Here is a 23038-nt window from a genome sequence, read left to right as displayed (position 1 = left end):
TAAGCTACCTGTGAGATCATCCTCCTTAACTCCATTAGCCTACCCTCATTTCACCAGCAAATGCCATCATCCCCAGGTGAGCTATTTCTCTTTTTTTATCCTCCTAGTCACTGGCTCTCTGAAAACTCCCCATTCCTTACTGCACTTTTTAGTCTTAGCAGCTGGAGCAAACCAAAGGCTGGAGAATTCTGCCTAAGGTTTGAGTTCAGAGGTGCTGCAGGAGTCCCCAGAAAAGTGTTGGTGGAAAAGGAAGAACTCACTGTGCTCAGTAGGTGTCAGCAACTGGATTAAAGTAAGCATTTGGCCCACACTCCTCCTGCACCCAAACCCAGACCCTCCAGAGCTGAGGTCCTTCCTGCAACCTAAATGCCAATTTTTTTCCCTGCTTCACCATGCTCAGAGCCTCCCCCTGCTGCGCTTCCACCTCGCTAACTTCCATGTTATGCCCCACATCAAACCCCTGCTGACTTCCCTGATATGTCCCATACCAAAGAGCATGGGATCAGAAATTACACAAGATTACAGTGCAGAAATTAACCAGAACGGGCTGTTCAGCTTGCACTGGCAGCTTTAAAAACAGCCAAGCATCCCCAGCAGAAAAGCCCACGGAGGGAGGCAGCTGGGAACTAGATGTTTACACACCATCGCTACACACCATCGTTCTCCTTCCAAGTCCTGACTGAGATTTCACATCCCCTGTTGGGATGACACTGTCAGGCCCAATCACATCGATGGTGTCCTTTTAATTAATCCTCAGGAACAGCAGCACCTGAGCAGGCGCTCAGCAGCCTGTATGGCCGCGAGCCCAGATCCACGGCTCCTACAAAAACCTCTAATGAGAGAAAGATGCTGCCATTGCTGGCCTCCCACTCTGTTTACAGACACTGTCTGGCAGCACAGCGTGCTCTCTACCGTTTGGCTTCTGTGGATGAGGGGGAGAGGGAGAAAGGAGGTGAGTCAGCCCTTGGCCTCTTGCTCCCGAACGGCGATTGCTAATGCAATTATCCCAGCGCAGCCAAAGCACGGTGAGACCCCGCAGCAAACAATGCTGAGCTCCATCCCACCAAACATCTGGGCAGCTGCTGCCACTTGAGCGAGGCCAGTTGCTCAGGGCAGTGCTGAGAAAGGAGGCTGTTCCCCCTGCCCAGAATGAAGCCACAACACTTTTGGGGATGCTTCTGGGGCTGTGATGTTTGTACTCACGTTTGATGCAGTGGTTTGTGCCAGGAGCCACAGCCCAGCCCGAGCAGCACTGTCTCCCACAGACATTCGGCCTAAACACAGAGACAAAAGAGAGTGATGAGAAAGGGGAGCTGAGGTCTCCGCAGCCAGCACCTCTGAGTCACCCGTCAAATTATTTCCTGCAGCATCTGATGTTTCCTTCCAGATGGACCAGCAGCTGAGATCAAAACCCATCGGACAAGGGCTGAGTTGTTTGAGTGCCTGGAAGAGACCCCCCCAGGGCTGCTTGAATGCAGCAGTGTGCACAGTGCCTTCTGAGCTCAGCTCCCAGTGCTGAGAGAAAACATCCTCCTCCTGAGGATGGCAGTTGCCATCTTTAACAACCTCGTGGCACTATACTATTTTCTGTGGCACTGGGGAGTGAATCGGTCTGGCCGTTGCACTCCATACAAGCCTTAGGCTGCCACAGTTGAAGATACACCCTCTCCCATCAGAGCACTGCAGGCCCAATGTGCCAGCAGCTATGTCCCTGTGATCATTTGCCTCCACCAACCCTCCAGCGCAAAGCAATTCCTAATTCCAGCAGGCTCAGATCACTTCCATGGTTGTTAATTCCAGCACTTTGACGCAAGAATGTTTTGACTGCCCTTACACAGACAGCATCCTCCCCACCAGCCCTCATTGTCTGCTTTCAGGTGCTAATCGCAGGCCATGTACAGCTGTCAGAGACACCACTGTGCCTTGCAAAGCTGAAGCAGGCAGCTAACCCTGATTTCTCTCCCACTTCACGCATTGACATGTTCATAAAGAGACAGGACAACAAGCTGCAAGTTGCTCTCCAAAAGTATTTACTCACCATGGAGAGAAAGTATAGGGAATTTATAACCTCTGCAAGTCCAGGTAGATGGGAAATTATGATTGTCAAAAGATACAAAGTTAGAAACAGTCAGCCTGAGGGCTCTGGAAAGCCTCTGGAAACCAAGCTGGGAGTGTGGTTTATTTCTAACGCTGGACAAGGCAGTTAGGGCTTCTGACAGAATTTACAGGAACCATGGAAACATGCACATTTGTCTTCTAGACTGACTTTCTCAGGAACGCAGCAGGGTCAGAAGATGATCCCGCTCTGAGCTAGCACTCCTGAATACCCTCAACATAAGATGGCAGCCCCAGAAGCGCCAGAGCTCCAGGTATGGGGCTCACACTTCAAAAGAGCCAAACAGAGTGGCAAGCAGGCGTGCAAGGACAGCCCTGGTGCTGGCAAAGAAACTCATCTATAGGGATACGGTCACCTCACACGGGAAGAGGAAGTGGTCTGAGAAGCCACATCATTTCAAAAGTGCTACCCGGTCTTTCAGGATCAGTACTTTGTTAACCAGGTAGATTTTACCAGGAGAAAGTGTTTAAATGCCCTTTGCGTGTCTTCCCGCAAACAGAATGAGCCGAATTAATTTCTGCATTCACTCACACCTGTTCTGGCTGGACAGCAGCACTGACTTTCAGCTTGTTGTCTATGAACCCAGAGATCTATAGATTTCTTCTTTAAAATCTCCCCAGAAAGTATCCAAGCAAACTCTCATTTATAAACTGTGTAAGAGCCCGCAAAAGGCCTCACACGTTTTAAAGATGTGTGAATCAATAGAGAAAACCATTCTAGAGCTGTAGCAGGTGTCCAGATGTGCTGAGAGACTACAAGCATCAGCATAAGCATCTCTGCTTTGACTCTCACATCTCGCATTCTTCCCTCAGCATGGCACACACCTTGCCAGCCACATTCCACCACTCTCTTCAGAGAGCAGAGACCTCTCTTTTTCTAGCTTCAACTTGCTGGCACAATCAGAGGTTGTTTCCTGTAGGCACACTAAGAACCTTCTCCAAAGAAGCTGCTTTGGTTTTGAGTCCCACTGTAGGTTCTTGATGGAACTGAAGTTCAAGGTTTGTCTCACACATACTCCCGATTGCTCCCAAGCTGAGCGTCCCCTGCCCTCATCACACTCCAACTGGCTACTGACAACCACTGCCAACCCCAGAAGAAGGGAAACACAAGCACTGAGGGATGCTCCTCAAGAGAGGACAGCCTGGCACATTAAGAGGGGAGCAATTCTGCAGGGGGAAAAGAGTGCACTCGAAGGGGAACACCTCCTCTTTCCACAGCCACCTTGATGAGGGGACAGGCAAAGGTGGAGGTGGGCAGGACTTCTTGGACTGGGAGCATAGTGCTGAAAAAAGCAGCATATAGGACAAAGATGGAACAGATCCATTTCCTGCTAAGGAACCCCAAAGTTAGCAGTTAGGTGAGCTGAGGCGTGCGTAGCAGCGCAACAGCTCTGGGGGCTTTGACTCATGGGACCCAGTGCCAGGCACATCTGGCTCTAGTTACTGCATTCAGTTGACATCTGCACTGGTTGAATGCTGTGTGGTTTCCTTGCCTCGCAAAGAATGCAGTGCAAGCCCCTGGGGGTCTCAGGAACATGGCATGTTTACCGTGGTACTCGGCCAGCTGCACGTGCTGTCACCAGCACTAGCATAAGCACATGGCTCAGGCACGAGCCACCCCCAGGCACACAGGGCTGCTCCCAGACTGCAGAACCACTGGCAGGGTCACTCCAGCCTGGTGTCATTATCCCCGGAGGGGTGCTGGTCTAGTGCACCCTCATCCTGGGCAGCCCACGGGGATGGCTCAGGATATTCCCAGGTGCTGTAACACTGGAATGCTACAGGATTCATGGATCATCCTGCAGAGATGCTCCTGGTCCAGCTCAGTGACACAAAGCTTCCTCCACATTAAGAAGTACCACGCATAGTGCTGGCTGCACCAGCATAACCCATAACTTGAACAAAAGAGCCGCAGTAAGCCAGCCCTTTGCAACTCGCCTTGCTGCCTCAGCCAGAGGCCACTGCCAGGGTCAGGTCCCCATCAAGCAAAGTGGTAAGCAAGCACCCAGCACGAGAGAAGCCAGCAAGATTTCACAGTGTTATTTGAAACCTGAGCCGTGCAACTGCAATGAGCAATGGGGGAAGGAAAACTAGAAAACAGTAGTAAGATCGTGGCTTCACATAGTTTAAGCATGTGCGCAGCCTTAGTGGTGATCACACAATATTTCTGAAGCATTCAGCAGAACCATTTTTTTTCAGCATTTGCTTTAAGGGCGATCCATGCCTCATCTTTCAACTCCGCGCGGTGCTCTGCTGCCAGAGCCGCTGGCTCCGTGCGGGTCATTCACAGCATCCTCACTGAAGGCCAGGGGACTATTAGATCACCAGGTCTGCCTTTATGCTGCATGACAGTGAATTCCATCCAGCTGCGTATGAAATATTTGCAGTCAGACCCAATGAAGAACATTAGCAAAAGGCTGCTGGCATCCATGAGCCACTGAAAATACTCTGCCAAGTCCACATCAGCATTAACTGCCTCAGTGCCTGAACAATCCTATATACACACTGCAGAGTGAGCTGATATCTCACAAAGCTGTGGTGAAGGACTGCACGACCACAGGCAGCATCTACAACCCAACAACTGGGGCACACAAGGCACAAAAAGAAAGCAGGAGGGAGAAGATGGAATTCCCAGCCTGTCACTCTGGGATTACTTGTCCAAAAAGCCCCACATGTCCCCAGATGTGAGGTAGGCAACAAAAGTGGAGGCTTCCCCAGAGTATTCCCTGGTTACTGATCTCCCTCTGATTTTGTATACATGACTGAGGGCTTGTTTTCAATGAACAGGAGACATGGGACAGGGGAACAAAGAGGGCTACATCACAGGGGACACAGTGGTGTGCAGCAGGACCACCAGCTTGAGCAAGGAATACATCCAGCACACTAGCTGGCAAATGCTAGGGCCATTCTGAGGGCCTGGGAGCCGCCTATCCTGACACTCAGGAGAAAAAGAATTCTACAGACCAGGAGCTGCATGGATGGACCTACAAACACTTCAAACACAGGTCTGAACACACTGAACTGGGCAGCCACCTGCTCCATGGCTCTGGGTAGAAACAGCTCATCCACAGCAGCAAGGGCTCTGCAAGCCAGTCTGAAGGGACTGGGAGACAGGCAGGGAAGTGGGGCACAGCAAAGCAGGCAGAGATGAGTTGTATCTTTTCCCTTGCTCAGTGATAAAAGACAGCAGTTTTCAGTGATACTTGCTGTGGTGCCAGAAGTCACCTCACAATGAATGGAGAAAGCACCCAAAGGCAGTTTCTGGCAAGGTGTGCTCACAGGAAGGTGTGAGCAGCTCCTACCTGCAGCACCATCGGTCATGAGCAGGACACCAGACACATCCAAACTCAGTTCTGGGTATGCTTCTGTCAAACAAAGTGGGAGAACAGCTGTGCAGAGGAGGACATAACGCTAATTAACAGTCAGGTTTTGCAGCCCCGGGACACAGGCACACAGTGAGCGCAATGACCTGAGAGAGGCCCCCAGAGGTACCAGCAGAAAGCTGTGATTCGGGAACGAGGAAAGGCAACCCACGCACAGCTGGGATTTTAAGCCAAAGAAGCTATATAAATAAATAGCACCAGGGTGTAGTACAGCCTGCAATGCTACCTGAGGAAGGGAAACCGAAGGTCACCATACCAGAGAGTAGAGGGAGTGCAGCGCAAACTGCAGAACAGAAAATATCCCACCTGGCAAAAAAATGAAATGGTGAAATGAAGTTCTTTAGGGGCCCTGAGTTTCCTGGATGGAAACGTGTCCAGTGCAGCAAGGGATGTAGGAAGATGGATGAGGTGGAAGAAGGGAGTCTCACGGAGCGGCTGGAGGCGGCAGCAAGCTCTCGGCAAGCAGTAACGCCATGTGGTTACTCACCGACGGTGACTTCAGCGCAGCTTTCGTGTGAGAAAGATCCAAAAGCAGCAGGTCACTGAGAAGTTTAAAAAGTGCTGATTTGGACTCCAGAAGAGATGGAAAGCCATTGACAACAAGCCATTAGATGCATGTTCCAGAGTTCACGTTCATGGGGATTGCAGCTCTCCTCTCAGCTCTCGCTTTCCAGAGCAGAGCGCACGTGGACAGGGAGCACAGCACTGAGGCACAGCTCTTTGTCCACCTGGGCTTGGAGGCCAGTGGCAGCCCTGGATACACCAGGCAGCTAACAGGTCAACAGCAATGTCCTCCGCTATGGGATGGATGTTGCTTTCAGGGAGGTTCAGCACCCTTCTGTACAGTGTGAGGCTCAGGGCAGATCCAGGTGCCACTGTGGGCCAGCTGCTGGCACTGAGGACATCATGGGGACCTGGAAAACGCTGCCCAGGGAGGTCACTACCCTACCACCACACCACGTGTAGGCTGACAGCAGTCAGACTGCAGGAAGGATAACGTCCTCCTGAGCCCAGGACTGGGTCTCCCAAGGAACCAGTCCAATATGCTCTCCCTCCAAGAGACTGGTAAAAGAAGGCACTGGTGTGTCAGAAACTGCCATTTACCTGCCATTAGCGATCAAGACTTTGTGTATCAAACATAAGAGGGAAGAAAAGCAAGGTGGTGTAGTTGTAAGAGGCTACATGAGCACAGGAACATGCAGAAAGTACATGGAGACACCTCTGAATTAAAGGTTTGCAGCGAGGCAAGCAAGGGAGGGAGAAAGTCAGGGATGAAGCTGCCTTTTGCACTCCAGTGAAGATACCTGCCCATACTGGGGAAGAATTTCTGCCCGTGTCAGAGACAGTAAGCCTAGAGCTTGTGCAGAGCCAACACACACCACCATGTGGGTCAGTCAGTCTGCCCATGCCAGGGCTCCAATGGCCTGTCCTGGCTAGCAGAGACTCCTCGTGAGGGGCATCAGCCTCAGGGGATCAGAGGGGGAGCTGCAGAGCAGGGAGCCTGGGGGGTACGTCAGCACCGCACCATGTGTCTCACTGCAGGCTCCCCTTCACTGCAGAGCAGCTGTGGCTTTGCCATATGATCTCCTCTCCACCTCCTCAGGGCTGTAGCCAGAGCCTGGAGCTGGAAGCGGCTCTGCCAGGCAACTCATAGAAGCCTCCCGCGGCTGAGCCAGCTGAAGCCATGGGAAGCTGCTGTGTGGAGTGCTTACAAGGGGCCCATTATGGGAGGACGGAGCCAAGAGGCCAGGTACCTGCAGCAAGAACTGCGGCAGCCAGGCTCCATCCCGCCGCGCCAAACGAGCCCCCTGCCAAGCACGGGGCACGACACCCGGAGAGAGGCAGAGCAGAATCCACCGCCCACAGCAGCACGCAGGTGCTCAACCCACCGGAGCCAGCAGAACTCCAGACCCAGCACGCTTACCCACGGCACAGCCCCGTGCGCCGGGCAGCGGGCGCTGCCCCACTCTCGCACCTCGAAGCACACAAGCGGATCATCGCAAACGTGGGACGCTGCAAGGGACCGGCAGTCGCCGGCGGAGGGCTCCGATGGGAGCGCGGCTCTACGCCACCCCCCCCTCCCGGAGAGCCGTCCCGCCGCGCCCGAGCGGGGCAGCGGGGAGGCACGCGGCGCACACTTACCCCGCCATCCTCCCTCTGCCGTTCGGCTCCTTCGCTTGCGGCACCACCCGCGCCTTGTGCGAGCTCCTGGGTCGCTGCCGGGAGGGCTGCAGCCCTTGTGCGGGGCCGAGTCCCGGCTCGGGGCGCTGCCTGCGGCCGTCGTTGGGGCTCTCCGCGGGGCCGCGCTCGGGGCGCAGGGCGGCGGGCAGGGCGGCCGGCTCCGGGGGGGCTCTGTGCGGCCGGGGCAGGCCGGGAGCGGTGCCCGTCGCCCCCAGGGGCGCAGCTTGACCCCGCAGCCGGCGGGGTTCTGCGCGGCGGGAGGCGCCGGGCTCCAGCCTCGCCGCCAGGTCCCGCTGGCAGTCGCCGAGTCCCAGCAGGATCGCGAAGGTGAGGGGCAAGACGCTGGCCGCGGCCCCCCGCATGCTGTCAGCCCGCGGGGCGGGCGAGGGCCGGCGGCGTGGGGCGGGCATCCCTCCGGGGGGCTGCGCTCCGGGTCCGCCCGACTGAGCCGCGCCTCACTGCCCCATCTCCCCGCGGGGCTCCGTCAGCACCTGCTGCCCACCGGGGCCGGAGACCGGGCCGGGGACCGCCGAGCGGCCCCGCAGAAGGAGGAAGAGCGGGAGGAGCGCGGCCGTCCCGCCGGCGTGCTCCGGCGTTCCGCAGGCGGCTCCGAGCACCTTTGCGCCCGCCTCTGGCACTGCCAGAGCCTGGAGGGGATGGAGGGTTTTATTTTTGGAAACCTCCCCCTTTTGCGTCTTTTTGATGCTGACATCCCCCCTCTCCAGAGGACACGGTTCAGCCCCCCTCCTTAGCAGAGGAGACATTCCAGCAACACCCACTTTGGCAAAGGGAAACAAACTACAACGGAGAAGCCTTAACCCCTGCCTGGCCGGGGAGACCTATGCTCCGCCGGTTCGGTAGCCGCACTCACTCCCGCCGCCCCTGCTGCCCGGTCCGCAGCGAGCCACCAACCCTCAGAGATGCCGGCAGCGCTTGGGGAGCGGCAGCGGCCGCGGCTGCTGCCGTGGGGGCGCAGAGCGAGGATGCGGGCGCCAGAGGGACGCGCCTCCATCCCCCGGCGTCTGGGGCCCTCGGGAGCCGCAGCGTCTCCTCAGCCTGCCTGCTGCCCTGGTGGCATCTGCCGGTGTGAAGAGCCTTCCTGCCATCGCAGTCTGGTTTCAGTGCTCTCGTACAGCCCCAAATCCAGCTCAGAGATTTACGCATTTACTTGTAGAAAAAGACTCACGTGAAAGCTCCTGGTCCCTCAGCTAAGAGACGCCTTCCAGGGGTCACATCCATCAATAGATGTCAAACTCTCCAATCTTCCTCCGTGTGGGCACATGGAGGTGGAAATGTGGCTCCAAATGACTGCTTTAAATACACTGAGAAGGACTGGGCAAAGAGTGAGAGTAGGGAGAAGGATGTCAGGGTTTGACCTCATCCTCTGCCACATCTCTGCTGCTCTCCACTGCCCTTGGCCATCTTGGGCAGAAGCAGGTCCTCCTTGAGGAGCACAGGTTTAGCCTCAGCTGAACACCATGAGGTATTTGGGGTGGGGTCCTCAGACTGCTCACTGCAGCCCTTGCATGCATCTCCATCTCTTTGGGCAGAATTTTGCGTAGCTGCTGAATGCTGCAAGAAGCGCCAGATAAGAGTCTAGGCTCAGCTCTTTGTTCTGAGGAAGAGGAATGTCCTTTCCATCCTCACCTAATTACTTTCTTATGCAGCAGTGGAAAGAATGCTTGTGCCTAAACCTGACACAAGAAAATTATCAATACCATAAACAAAGCCATAAACAAAACTTCTCAAAGCACCCTGGCAGTGCTAGAAGCCCTGCGGGAAGCCCTGCAGAGGACTTGGAGCACCAGTGGGATCCCTCCCTGGAGGTACTGGGTCACCCCAGGAAGATGCAGTCTTGGAGTCAGACAGAGCTGAGGAATGAGGTTTACAAACCAAGCACAGCCTCAGCTGGCCATTCAGTACCCCACACAGAGCCAGCACAGGGTGCTGGCATCCCATCTCGAATCAGCTTTGTGTCACGCCTCACAGCCATCCCAGGAGCTGGATGAGCCCTACCCAGTCTCCACATGCAAGCAAACTCCTGCAGGGATGTTCCAGAGCTGTTCTTTCCCAGTGGCGCATGTGCCCATCAGACAGGGAGCAAGGGCAGCCCCAATGCAGGTGAGCCAGGAGAAATGCACAGGCACAGGATTGCCTCGCATTTAACTCTCCCTGAAAATGAGTCGGAAATTGGGAAGCGCAGGGTGCATGGAGAGCTGCAAGTTGGGCTGCAGCACACTGCTCAGCGGGGGCTCAGCAGACAAACATGAAATACCTCATTTCTCAGGAACTCACGCAGACAGAGAGCGGCCGGTCGGGCGGCTCGCCGCCGAGATCAAACCCACGCCTGGGAAGAGAGATTAGCAGCAGGGGAGGGTGGTGAGTGGAGTTCAAGAGCAGGGAGCGTGGTCTGGGAGGGCGAGCTGCAGGTGGGCAAAGCAGAAGCACCACATCAACCTTCTGGTGCTGAGACAGCACCAACGGAGAGGCCAAGGTTGGATGGAGATGTGGCACCTCCCTAAGTTCACACTTTCCATGGCCAGCAGTGTACCAAGGGGAACAAGTCAGTCCTTAGGGCTAGAGTGGAAAGGAAGAGGCTCACTGGGACCTGAAGAGGAAAAAGGGTGCACCATGCTGCCAACACGGCCCATCCTTCCCACCACCATTGTGGTGGAGAAACAGGAGTGCTTGGGCAGCTGAGAGTCAAAGTCACAGTGCCTGGTGAAAGAGGCTGGGTAGGAAAAGGTGGTCTGTACCCTGGAGAGATGGCTGAGAGTCAGTTCTCCTTCAGTCCTCTCAAAGAATAGGGAGCAGGGATCCCTCTGTGCCTGGACCTCTTGTACCCTCAGTCTTCTACCCCTCGTGTCTCCATCAGCTCTGCAGCACCCCCTTGGCTGGGTAACACCTGGGAACCATGCTTCCAGGGCCAGTTGGCCTGCAGATGTAGCTCCTGGCACCACATCCCTTAGATTAATTAGCTTGTTTTCTTCCTCTTCTGAAGGGTTCACAACACACATGTGCTTCTTCCTCCACTGTGAGTGGACCCCTAACGCGCTGCAGATGGGACACATTCCATGGATTCAGGAGCTGCTCATGGGTTAAGAAGGAGCATTCCCCCAGCTGAAGGCTGAGATGCAGGGAAAGGCCAACCAGTCCCCCAAGTTCACAAATCACGGTGCACAGACATTCTTTTGGAGATGCAAGTCACAGCCTCTGAAAAGAGTCACCTCAAGGAGCAAGGGCACAGTAGCCCTGGGAAGCTGGATGCAGAAACCGCTTCCAGGCAGCAATTCAAGCATCTCTGGAGGGCACCTCTGAAATCAAGGACATGGAGGAAGCAAGAAAAGCAGTTTCTGGACTTGAAAGCGTGGCCAGCAAAGCCTCCAGGAACACCACTCCAAACTTTGGCTTTGCCATGAGAGACATGGAGTTCAGCGTTCGTGCTGACAGGATGCTCAGGGAAGATGTTCCCAAAGGATTGACAAGCTGCAAGGCAGGTTTTGGGTACAGCTCTGTCCAGACACTCATGCTGGCCCTCCAGCCACCTCCATCCATTCTTAATGTGTCCACCCCTCAGAGCCCCAGGACACATCCCAACCTCCTTTTCTGTGGAGAAGATCAGCATATTGTCAGAAATCAGAACAAAAACTGTCTGTTAGCTCCTAACAGAAAGCCAAGGTTTGCTGGGTTTGTTGCTCCTCCTTTTGTCTAACCAGGGCCATCTCCAAGAGGGAAGAAGGAGGCACAGACAAACAAAGTGTGTGTCCTACAACTGGACCCTTTGGTCATGCTGTTGTATGAACATACGTCCATGCATTACTGAGGGCTGAGTCCACATGCTGGAAAGGAGCTTACAGTATGAGAGCAAAATATGCCACTGTGAGGGAGAAGAAACCTGGAGAGTGGGAACAGATGGCAGAACCCAGGGGAAGGGAGTGAAGAGTGAAGCAGAGAGGAGACTGCTGTGGGCTACTGCTGCAGAAAGGCTCTGGTGGAGCTGGCTGCAGAGCACAGCTGGCTCCTTATTTATCCATCACGGTATTTCAACCCTTCAACAACTCTTCAAGAGAAAGAGGAAAAAAAAAACAAAGAGAGAAAACTCAGCTAGAACGTGACTTGTACAGAGCTACAGCAGCTCAGGGGAACCTGTCCATCTATAATTAATGAAGTCCTGTTTGCAGTTATCTGACTGTGGCCTCCCCTCTCCCCAGGAGGTTGGGGCTGGCTTCTCTGCCTCCTCATACCTGTGGCTGGAGCTGCATGTGGCAGGGAGAGGTGGCCTAAAGACTGGACAGCCCCGGCCAGGAGCCCAACATCATACATTCCTCAAAGGAGCGAGGCTGATCAGGGTGTCCGCCCCATGGGGCTTCAAGCAGAGCATGCAGTCAGCACCTTTCAGGAAGAGAGAAATGGGAATAAAAAGTGAGAAGAAGCTTTTCCAGAGGCAGGTTGTCACATACTGGACAGCCTAAGGAAATCAGGACCACAGGCTGTTATCCTCAGCAAAAAGCTTAACTTCTTGGCACCACCCCAGGGGCAGCGCTTTCAAGGAGCCCATGACCTGAAAGAAGGAAAAGACAGATCCAAGCAAGGTATCACAACATCATCATTAGACAGAAGAAACAAGATAATGCCAGACAGTGCTGAAGGAGCTCATTCTGAGAACATCCTGCCATATGGGACTTCTCTCAGCAACACTGCATTTTCTGAGCACATCAAAAGGACCAAATACAAACAAACAAACAAGCCTGCCATCAAGCCTTGAATTCTACTGAGTGTTTGGGATTGAAGTCATTTAATTCCTGCGTCTGATTTCAAAGTAGTTTTCCTAAAAAGCTATGACTTCTGTTTCCTTTGAGGTTTTCCTTTACAACACTCCACTGCTAAAGGCATCGGGAACTTAGACTGGGAGTCCTTCATCCAACAGCTTTGTGTTTCAGGAGAAAACTGGTGGCAGTCCTGCAGACCCCAAAATGGCTGACGTCACATTTGTATATTTGCTTGATTACTCCGTCATCCCAAAATGGCACCAAATTTCAGGTGCTTTCCTACCAGTTTGGGAGCTGAGAGAGCTGTGACCTCAGTTTGTAACAATACGATGATTTCAAGTGAGTGTTAAATGTCTCAATAATAAGTGAATCTTAGCTGCAAAAAGTGACAATGATAAGGTGGCGTGTGTTGGAGCTCAAGTAGTCAGTCACCAGGCAATGACTAGCTCATTTACGCTTTACAGTCCCATTGGGTAATTATTGGGATTAGGCTGTGTACCCAGTTTCCCAGCTATGACTTCACAGGCTGGGAATCCAGCTCTCTGCTGACATCAGAGCTGTGAGAGCCACCCTCACCAGCTGCCCGCTGTCACCTTGCCACACAGAGGTGTGGCACACGCTCATGGAGCCGCAGCTGGGTGCGGGCTCTCACCAGAAATAAACTCCCATTCCTCATTGTTTTAACAAAGAAATAAACATAGGGCTGGTGCACCCCGCAGATGCTTACCCTTACAGCCAGGGCAGCTTCTCCCGAGCTGGCTCCAGTGCTGCCGAGTAGCAGCTGAGGTCTGTGGGACATTGCGGCACAATCCCCTCTTCCCTCAGTCTGACTCCAGTTGTTATGAACTACAGCTGACCCACAGCTCTCTGCCTCACCTGTCCCTGCCCCGGCGTGCATATCCTATATGGCACCAGCCCCTTGGCCCCTGCTCAGCTCGAGCCTCCAGCTGGCTTTGGGACCACTGCTAGAAACATTATAGCACACCTGTTCTTCAGATGAGGGTTTACAGCCAAGGCGAGCACATCTGGATTGTGAAATAGACGCTTGGAAGTTTATCAACATGTTTCCAAACAGTCTGGGTATGGCAGCGGCTCTGTCTCAGTGCTCTACTGGAGGAAGCAGCTGGCCTGGGTGGATGGTTCAGCACCCTTCTCACGCTCCGCACAGGCCAGGCCGAGCCACACAAATGCACGTGTCCCTGAAAACCCAAAATGCCTCTTCCTGACAGCTCTGCTCCAGGAAGCCATGTCAGCGAGGCTCTCAGAGGGGAGCGGAGAAGGGAAATCCAGCGCCCTTCCCGCCCCTGGGCCTGCTGATGCAGTGCACCCATCCCGGCCCCGGGCCAGCAGCTCCCCAAAGCACTGTGCTCATATCGATGGTCATGGAGCTGCTCTGCATCATGTGCAAGAATGTGCTCCGGCAGCTCTGTCCTGCACCAGACGTGGCCGTCAGCAATGTCCAGGACTCCCAGCAGCATCGCACTGCCACTAATGGGTTTGTCAGCAGCACGCAGATGTGAGCAGGGATTGTGGCCCGCTGCCCTGAGCCACTTCACGTGCACAGCCCTGCTGTTGTATGAGTTTCTCAGATGTGCGCCTCTCACACCCGTGCTCATAACAGACCTCCCACACAAATGCATCTTAAAACACTGATCTGGTTGTCTTCCCAGCCATCCCTTGCCAACAGAAGCACAGCTAATACTTAGGAGCATGAAGGACCTGGGGATAAGAGGTGCAGAAGACCTGTAAGCTGCCGGAGCAGGATGTCTGCTTGAGTTGTGCGGTACCTGCTGCTTTCCACAAGACCACTGGATGGTGATCCCAATAAAGCCTGGAAAGAAATGCAGCCTGACTCAGGGGAACTAATGTAAGAGCATCAGCACAGAGAGAGCTGACAACTTCTAAATGGAGCCCATGATAATGGGGCTGAGGGCAGTGCCCCAGGGTGTTAAGACTGGTACCAGAGTTCAGTCCGGCTCTGATACAAGACCATCCCACACACCCACCTTGTTTGCCCACGTCCTTGCTGGGCCCTGTGGCACTGGAGTGAGACAGGTTATATTGGAACAAAGGGCACGGTGAGGGAGAAGAATTCTGAATTAAGGTGAGAGCGGTATGCATACCAGTGCTTAGGAAAAAATGGCTGTGTTTAGTTGCACCTATCCACTGAGCACATGTAGCATTGTCTTATGCCAATGCAAGGGCACAGTTTACTACCAATGATGTCTTCCATGGGACTTGGGGAACCTGCAAAGATGCAACAGCAATTCAGGGCAAGAAGCACTGCAAGACACAACAGAGGAGAATGGGTTGGAAAATAGGAAAAGAAAATCATTTTGATCTTGCCAAGAAAAGTCATGTCTAGCCATGCCAGTGGGACCATCTGCCCAGACAGTGTATTTCTGCCTATGGAGGGGATCCTGCAGCCTCACATTTCTCAGTAAGTTGAGCTGGCTACTTCTAAGCTTCCAGGTCATTGGGTCTTCTGCCTCTTCCTTCTCACTGCAGCATAGATCTGACCTCTGGCCCAACCCCACACTGTGAGGGCAAGAAAGTCTCACTCATCACAGCCAGTGCTTTGTTCAGGGTTGAGCCAACGCTTCCTCCCCAGGGAGAGTGCAGCTCTGGGGAGGCAGAGGTCAAGTGTGCTCTTCCCATAAGCTGAGGATTCACCTTTTGCCACTTAATCCAGGCAGGGATTACACAGTCAACAAGGAGATGGGAGCAGTGCTGTCAAGCACTTGAGGACAAGCAGGTACAACAGGAGACATGAACATGCGTCCTTCACCACAAACCTTTGGGGCAGCAACAAGGCAGCTAGAAAAACAAATCATCCCCAGACACTTCATTGCTGTTTTGCAAAATAACTCTACCATTACCACCAGTTGGTCAGGCTTGAGACCTGATGCTCATGTGGCTTTTGATGCCTAACTTCCACAGGTTGCTTCACAGCCTTGCCTCCTCCAGCAAGACCTGGACACAGAACAACCTCACCGCTACAGTGCCTGGAGGCGAAGGTGTTGCAGCAGCTCAGCTCTGAGCCTGTCTCCACAGCACAGGAGCCTTCCAGCAGCACCACAGTATGTCTGAGAGTGCTCCTGCTGCCTCAGCCAGCCTCAGCCATAGCCCTACACAGCCTGGTGTTCTCCTGCATTCACAGACTGGTTGGAGGTGGGACAGGATCTCAGAAGATGATGCAGTCACACCTGTCCTCAGAGTGGGGTAAGCCAGAGCAGAGTGCTTGGGGCTGTCTGGTTGAGTTCTGAACATCTCCATGGATGGGGCAACCTTCTGCTGCATGATTCACACTCATCTAACCTCTAAGCCAGGAGGCTGTTGGCATTCTGGTCACAGTGGGTTTGGTCACAGCTGGAGGAGATACTGGTGCCTCTTTTGCGGATGTTGTACCTCAGCTATGACTCTATTCAATCTAAAGGCCCACACAGATACTGGCTCCAGTCCCACCAGGGCTGCACCAGGAAGATGCTGACTCCCAAGTTACATAGCTGTGGTTTATCAGTTCACAGAGGCTCAGAGTGAAAGGATGGGGTCCTCCTCCTTCCACTGACTGAGCAAACAGAGTCATAGTGAATCTGGCCCATACCATTTTTCTCTGTTTCTTGCTTTCTGTTCAAGGTATCTGAATGAGCAGGGGATCTCATTTGGCTGGAAAACTTTCCTCTATCAGAGCTGATTGTCTCCAAGATTGAGGAGGACTAACCCCTATGACTCCTCCATAAACACCCTGACTCCCCCATGGCCATCCCTTCCTCCCTCCTGCTCAGCCTACAGACAGTGCAAATCCACGAGGATCCCAATCCCTCAAGCCTGTTTTCACTGATCTGTACCATTTTAACTCCTGGTGCTTTTCTGGTTCTAATTATCTCTCTGCAGAGCTGATGACACTTGGACATTTCATTTCCCCGGAGACTTTTTCTGGCACTCAAATCCTGATTTATGCAATGCAGCCGTGGACATCCTAATCACCCAGGCTCACCTCTCGCTTGTTAACACCCTGGCTGGCTGAGGACCTGGACGCGCCTTTCCCTCCCATCGGCAGATCCAAAGCAGACTGAACCTTTGCCCTCAGTGAAGTCAAAGCTTTGGCAGGTCTCTTCTCCTACCCCTTTCCCCCTCATTCATCACTGATCATTAATCACAGCAGCCTCTTTCCGCAGGGGAACTGCCTGGACAGACCCAAACCTGCCCCTGCAGCTGACAAGCAAAATCCCGGGAGCAGGCACTGAACAAGGGCAAACCCAGTTAACTGCTGTCAGAAAATGCTACCAGCAGACTCAGCCTGGCCATTAACCCAGCTGCTGAGAGGGCACGGTGAACTTGGAGCTCCTCCCAGACCCCTCGGGATGATTCCAGCAGAGGAAGCAGCTGCTTCCCCACACTTCCATCTTCTGCTCTTGCTGGAAACCAGTTCAGAAACAAGTTAGGGATCTAAACAGCTCTTAGCACTTATCACCGCCTGTCCCCAGAGGCGGATCCAAATCCAAAGCATAGCTACAAGACATGCATATCTACTTGCAACACCTTGTTGGAGGAATTAAAGAGTGGCACAATACAGTCCTCAGGACACAATGACAAGTACTTCCATCCAGCCAAACAAGCCAACACTGGTCCAGCCTGCAAAATGGTGTGAGAGTTTCAGGCTGGGCACAGTACCAAACATTACAGTAGAGCCCCTCTTCATGGCCCCCAGACATCTTTGCATTTGTGAGGGCCTGACGACCTTTCCAAGTTTCTCTCCACCATCCTGCTATTCTTTTTTGGGCTGTTTCCTTGTCCACACTGCCTGACAAGCTGTTTTGCAGGAGGCAAGGTCATCTCACACAGCAATCAGCACTGCACATAACACAAGGAGGGTGAGCTGTCTCTGCAAAGCAAACCTTACACCTCTACATTGTGTTGGGACACATCTGTCTGAGTAGTGTTTTGGAAAGGACTCTTCTTTGTCCAAGTCAGTCACTGCTGCCTCCCGGAGAGACAGCACGACAGCACTAAGGACTGTGACCTGCATACTCCCTACATTCCCTCCTAGCCCTCTGCAGTGCTTGCATCCAGCCAGGCCTGCTGGGAGTAGGAGGGCAGCTGGATAGGTGCCCTGCATGCTAGCTAGGCCTTTGTGTACTGGCCACAGGATGTGCATCTAAAGCCACTAACAAATGAGGTGAAGGAAAAGACTGGAACCAGGACCAAGTCTGGTGCTGGTTTGAGTTCTGACTGTAGAGCAGCTGGTGCAGACTTGTGGGCGATACACAACTCAGCTGTCCTAAACATCCTTGCTGAACTGGAGCTTCCCCCACAGTGGACCAAGTGCCTTACTCCACCTCCTTGAGCTCCTGCAGTTATAGGTGAGGAAATAACTCCCTGCAGATTCTTTCACAGGGGAGAATAAAGAGATCAGCTGCCCAAAGCAAAGGTTCCAAGACTGCACCAACACATCATCTAGAACATTAGCATTCCTCAGCTCTTGCTGGGCTGAGCTCCCCATCCTGCTCTGCCTGTGGAGCTGGATTCTAGCTGGACACCTCCACAGCCCTCACAGGGACTCAGAGGCTGGAGCATGAGGTGCTCAGAGGGGTGGGAGGGGGAACAAGGAAGCTATAGCTCAGAGGGCAGATGAAATTGGGTGGTTGAAAACAAACACGTGGGTGTCAGGGCAAGAGGTACCATTGCGCCGGGCCCTCCTACCACTGCAGCTTCTATTGCTCCTCTTTTCCTCTGCTTTCCCACCATCTGCTGAGGCGACCACGGGGAGAGGAGGTTTGTGAGGGTCACCCTTAGGCCAAGGCAGATGGAAAGGCCCTGCTGCGAGCACTTTCCTAGAGCTGGGCCAGACAGCTGCAGTGTGCCCCAGCCCAGCACATGAGAAGTACCCAGGCTGTGGGAGCTGGCTCACAGCCGCACACACTGCTCTGAGACTCTCCTGCAGGGTCTGAGCCTGCAGCTGGACACGGAGCAAATTAACAAGCTGCTTGTGTCCTTCAGCCGAGTCTTGGACAAACAGATGATGCCAGGAAGCGATCCCACTCCCTCCTGCAGACCGTCCTTCTGGTCAGAGGCACTTTTCACTGCACTCCCCAGGAGCAGAACCAGCAGCACCTTTGATTTGCTACACAGAGCTCCGGGCTGTCGGCTCTCCTGCAACTTTGAACCAGCTCCAGCCTTCTCAGCACTGCAGGCATCCAGCCTGGCCTGCTGCAGGCCTAATTAATTCCCTTGTTCATTTACGGTCTTCTGTCAATAAAGCAAGTAATTGGTACACACAGGCAGCAGCACCTCATTCCATGCATGCGCCCTCATCCTGCTGGGAGGCTTTTCCCTCACCAAGGCTGCCTGTAAGCCACCTCCAAACAGGCTACATGCATGCACACACACCCACAGGCTGGGACACCAAGGCTGGCATGATGCTGCCACACAAATTTCTCTCCCCTTGTATCCACTCAAGTCTATGCGCAGTCTGATGGATCAGCTGGGACATGGCCCAACATCTCTGTTACCCACCATTTCCTCCCTCAGCCCTGGCACCACGGGGATGGGTCTGAGCAGAGGATGGCAGGGCACTACCACAAGGGATATGTGGACAGGATTAACTCAGTGGTCCTGAACCAGAGGCAGCTCCTCAGCCTTCAGAAACCTCCCTCACCCTTGTTCTTCACCCTTCTAAAGGGGGAAGGGATCCCACTGAACACGTTTGTGCTGTTTGCCTTAATAGGGTGTTGTATAACATAGGGGGAAGTGACTGTGCTGGGAACCCCAGCTGAGAACAGAGACTTTAATCCCGCTGCCCAGGGAAAAGTTGGAAAAAATACCTCCATCTGTTCCATTGCATTAGGCTCGTAGCCCAGAGGCTGACAGCTGACCCTGGCTGCTCACTGTGCCAGGGTAGAGCCCCTGCCAAACATTGCCAGGGCAAGCGACCATGACTGATGGGAAAGGCAAGAGACAGCCAGAAAAGCTGGGGATGGAGCCCTCCTAGTGCAAGTGGTTGGAGAAGGGAGATAGCCAAGCTAGACAGGATTGGTGCACTTGGTCTTCCCCAGGGCCACACCAGCACACAGGGCAGAGAAGAAGCAACAGAGGAAGAGAACAGGGCAGAAAATGAGATGCAGGGGTAGAGATAAGGGTGAGGAGGATGCTGTGGATGGCCTTTCCCCAAGGGCAGTGGGGTTCTGAAAGTCTGTTAACACCCAGTTCTGTGAAGAAGGTGCCTATTTGTTCCCTCTTCAAGTATTAAATTAACCCAGACCTAATTAGCTTCAAAACTATGACAGGGTTGAAGCAGATCCTGCCTTTCTCTTCCTGCCTAGAGCCACCAGCTGCCAAACCCTCCTCCAGGTTTGCATCCTGCACCTGTAGCTGTGAGGAAGGTGAGAGGAAACAGAGAAAGCTGCTTTAATCCCTGCCCATCAGAGGCAGAGCCTGGTCTATAACAGGAATGTTTGCTCTAAATCTCATTTAGCCGTGGCCGGTTTCGTTACCCATATCCCTGCTACACTAATCCTCCCCTAGGAGGGACAAGTAGAAACATTTTCCCTTTCCTTCATCCATCCATGGAGCAGAAAGCTCTGTTTGCCCATGTGCTCACTGTTTCATAGTCCCTGCTGGCTGTGGAGCTGCACGTTTCTTCTACAGCTCTCCTCTTTTACTAACTTTACACCTCAGTCTGTAGCAGAACGCAGCCTTCTTTCCAGTCTCTCACACACTCTCAAGCCTCAAGTGCTGAACCCAGCGCCTGAAGAGCAGAGATGGGTGTGCAGTTGAGAAATGCAGACTGACTCTCCAGAGAAGCTGGCGATGCCCGCAGGTGATAGAAAAAGTCCATTTAATTATAGCGGGCCCTAAAAAGAGAATAAGCTCAGCTAACCTTTACTGGTCCACACGTTAAAATTCCCTCTCTGCTCTCAAAGCGATGACTATTGTGTGTCTCACAGCCCAAGGGAACACATCTGATCTGGTTAGCATTACTGCTGTTGTTTGTTCCTATCGAGCACGTTGTTCTTACTGAGCTATTTGTCCTGAGCCTCCCGAGAGCGTGCTGCAGGTTAATGTACACATGTAAACCCAACTTCCTCTCATGCATCTTTAATGTATTGCCTGCTGGAAAACAACAGGGCAAGGGGGAGAGTGCAACAGGGACTTGTGCTGAGCAAGGGGATGCTTCCTGGATGCTAACTTCTCACATGCTCCAGTTTGAGGGTTGGAAGTGGAGAAAGAAAATTTATGAAGAAAACTCAAAGAAAAAAAAAAAGTGAGAGGGAAAAGGAAACAAATAAACGAGGAGAGGAGAGGAGAGGAGAGGAGAGGAGAGGAGAGGAGAGGAGAGGAGAGGAGAGGAGAGGAGAGGAGAGGAGAGGAGAGGAGAGGAGAGGAGAGGAGAGGAGAGGAGAGGAGAGGAGAGGAGAGGAGAGGAGAGGAGAGGAGAGGAGAGGAGAGGAGAGGAGAGGAGAGGAGAGGAAAGAGCACCCCAACATGCAAGGTTTCAGGAGCTCCGAAGCTGGCCCCAACCCTGATCCCGGCAGGCTCCAGCTGGCTGTCGGCCCCCCCCTGGTGGCCGCGCAGCTGCACCTCTCTCCTGCTGCATAGACAAGAAGGTGGTATTTCTGTATGGTAATTTTTAGTTTCAACAATTGGTAATAGCACAGGGCACGTTATTCCCAAGGCCCAGGAGTGGGAACGTTGCATATCACCACTCTAAATACATGCAAAAGGGAAGGAGGCTGACAGTTCGTCCTAAGCAGGGATCTGGAGCTGTTCCACACCAGCAGTGAGGGTTTCCTCAAACCCGAGCCAGCCCCCAACCAGCAAAGCGCCTCTCCAGACACAACCAAACCTCTCGGAGCTGGTTTCATCCTCTAAGAGAACTGGAGAGAGTTGTGTTTCCCCATGTTTCTTCATCTGCTGCAGTAAGTGGCTGTGCTGAAACTCGAGGCAACCCCACGCTTCAGCTACTGCAGCACGAGAGCCCCAAGCAGCTGCTCGTTCTGCTAAGAGATGAGATTTCTAACATTATTTGGAAAATTGCATCAGTTTACAGGGCTTCAGCATTATGTTAGCATAAATCTCTAAATGAAGGGATGGGTACGGGCCAGCACGCTTCTCACAGCTTATCAGAGGGCTGTCTCAAGAGGAAGGGAAGAATGCGGTTTTGGCCACCATAGAGTCACTCCCGAAAAAAAACTACCCAAATTTACTCTGGCCTTCACGTGCCTTGTGGAAAGCCCTGGAGCAGCCTCAGGCCAATTCCTGTTTCTCCATCCCTCATCTGGTGCGAGAGTTCTGCTTCCTCCGCCTGTATTCACTGCAGCTTTACCCTGAGAGCAGCTTGGCTCTCAGCCTCACTCCCCATTTCCAGCCCAGCGTATGCTGTAGCACGCCATCCCTGCTGAAGGGTAGCGGGGAAAGACTGGTTGGGAGTTTTGGGTGAACTTCAGCTACAGCTGTTTTGTTTTACTGCAGAAGGGGGGGAAAAAAAAAGAGTTATAGCAAATTATGTCTAAAAATGAACACATTCATGCAGCAACACCTCCCTCCTACAATCAAATTCCATGCTCCTGAGAGCAGGGATTAACGTTTCTCACGCATTCGATGACAAATAATGAGAAAGAAAAGCACAAACAAGGAGAAAGCTTAAAAAGAAAATTCTAAAGTCAGAGATTTGGTACCAGGAGGTTCATGCCAAGACACACTGAGGTTCTTGTGGGCTTGAGGGTCTCCCATAAGTTTATTTCTTTTATAGTTCCTATAATCACATACTCAGACCTTTTCTGCTGTCACGTGAGAGGCAAGTCAGACACAGAACAGCCAAAAACATACACATTCACTTTGGGAACAAGGAATTACTGCTTGGTTTAACCAACAGACTCAGCCATAACAGGAACTACATCCAAACAAAGCATCATTTCCCCAGGTGATTCACTCATTCAGGTATCTGAAGAAAATCCTTATCAGCTGTTCAACAACTGAGCCAAGAAAAGCTTAGCGGTGGAACCAAGAGCACAAAAGCCATTGAAAATGGCACAGCTACCTGGACACATCTCAGGTCAAACGGCCACATGTGGAACCAAGGACTCCAAGCCATCAGACGGACAGTTGCTGTTACTGAAGACATACACTGGGGCACGCAGATTCCAGCATGATGGGCACAGGCCCAAGTACATGCCAAACCAAACGGCTGTAGATCCAGCAGCAGGACATTGTCACTGCTCCCTCTCCAAGACACCATCAAGGTAAACTGGTGGCCAGGAGAGTACACGTCCTGAGGTAAGGGGCAGAAACTTCAGGCTCTGCTTTATGCTGAAGTCATCCTGCAGGATGTTTGCAGGATAGAAACACACCATACAACACAAGTCTCAAAGAGCTTCTCTTCCAACTTCAGCAGACCATTTTGGACAATATAATGAAGCACGAGCAGTGCCAAGACCTGTAGCTCAGGGGAAGTCAGGTACTAAACAGTGAGTTAACCACTAATTGCACCAACCACATTCTTAACTCACATAACAGGTTCCTTACAATACATTCTGGGTTTACCAGCTACTTCTGTCCGTCTTCTGGGAGTCCCACAGCGGGCTGCAAGCC

At 53.0% G+C, this 23038-nt stretch overlaps 1 protein-coding gene across 1 annotated transcript in view; it reads right to left on the bottom strand.

The window, feature by feature from the left end:
- LTBP2 (latent transforming growth factor beta binding protein 2) overlaps positions 1-8301 on the bottom strand; it is a 59027-nt gene extending 50726 nt beyond the window's left edge. The window contains exons 1-2 of the mRNA XM_072337551.1: positions 7641-8301; positions 1204-1274 (exon numbers count right to left, since the gene is read on the bottom strand). Of these exons, the coding sequence (XP_072193652.1) occupies positions 1204-1274; positions 7641-8089 (520 nt within the window). The 5' untranslated portion in view covers positions 8090-8301. The remainder of the gene's footprint in view (positions 1-1203; positions 1275-7640) is intronic.
- Between the last annotated feature and the right edge of the window lie 14737 nt (positions 8302-23038).

Source organism: Excalfactoria chinensis, chromosome 5 (assembly GCF_039878825.1).
Source record: "Excalfactoria chinensis isolate bCotChi1 chromosome 5, bCotChi1.hap2, whole genome shotgun sequence".
Classification (NCBI taxonomy): Eukaryota; Metazoa; Chordata; class Aves; order Galliformes; family Phasianidae; genus Excalfactoria; species Excalfactoria chinensis.
Note: the sequence above shows the minus strand (reverse complement) of the source record. Positions and strands in the feature narration are given on the sequence as shown.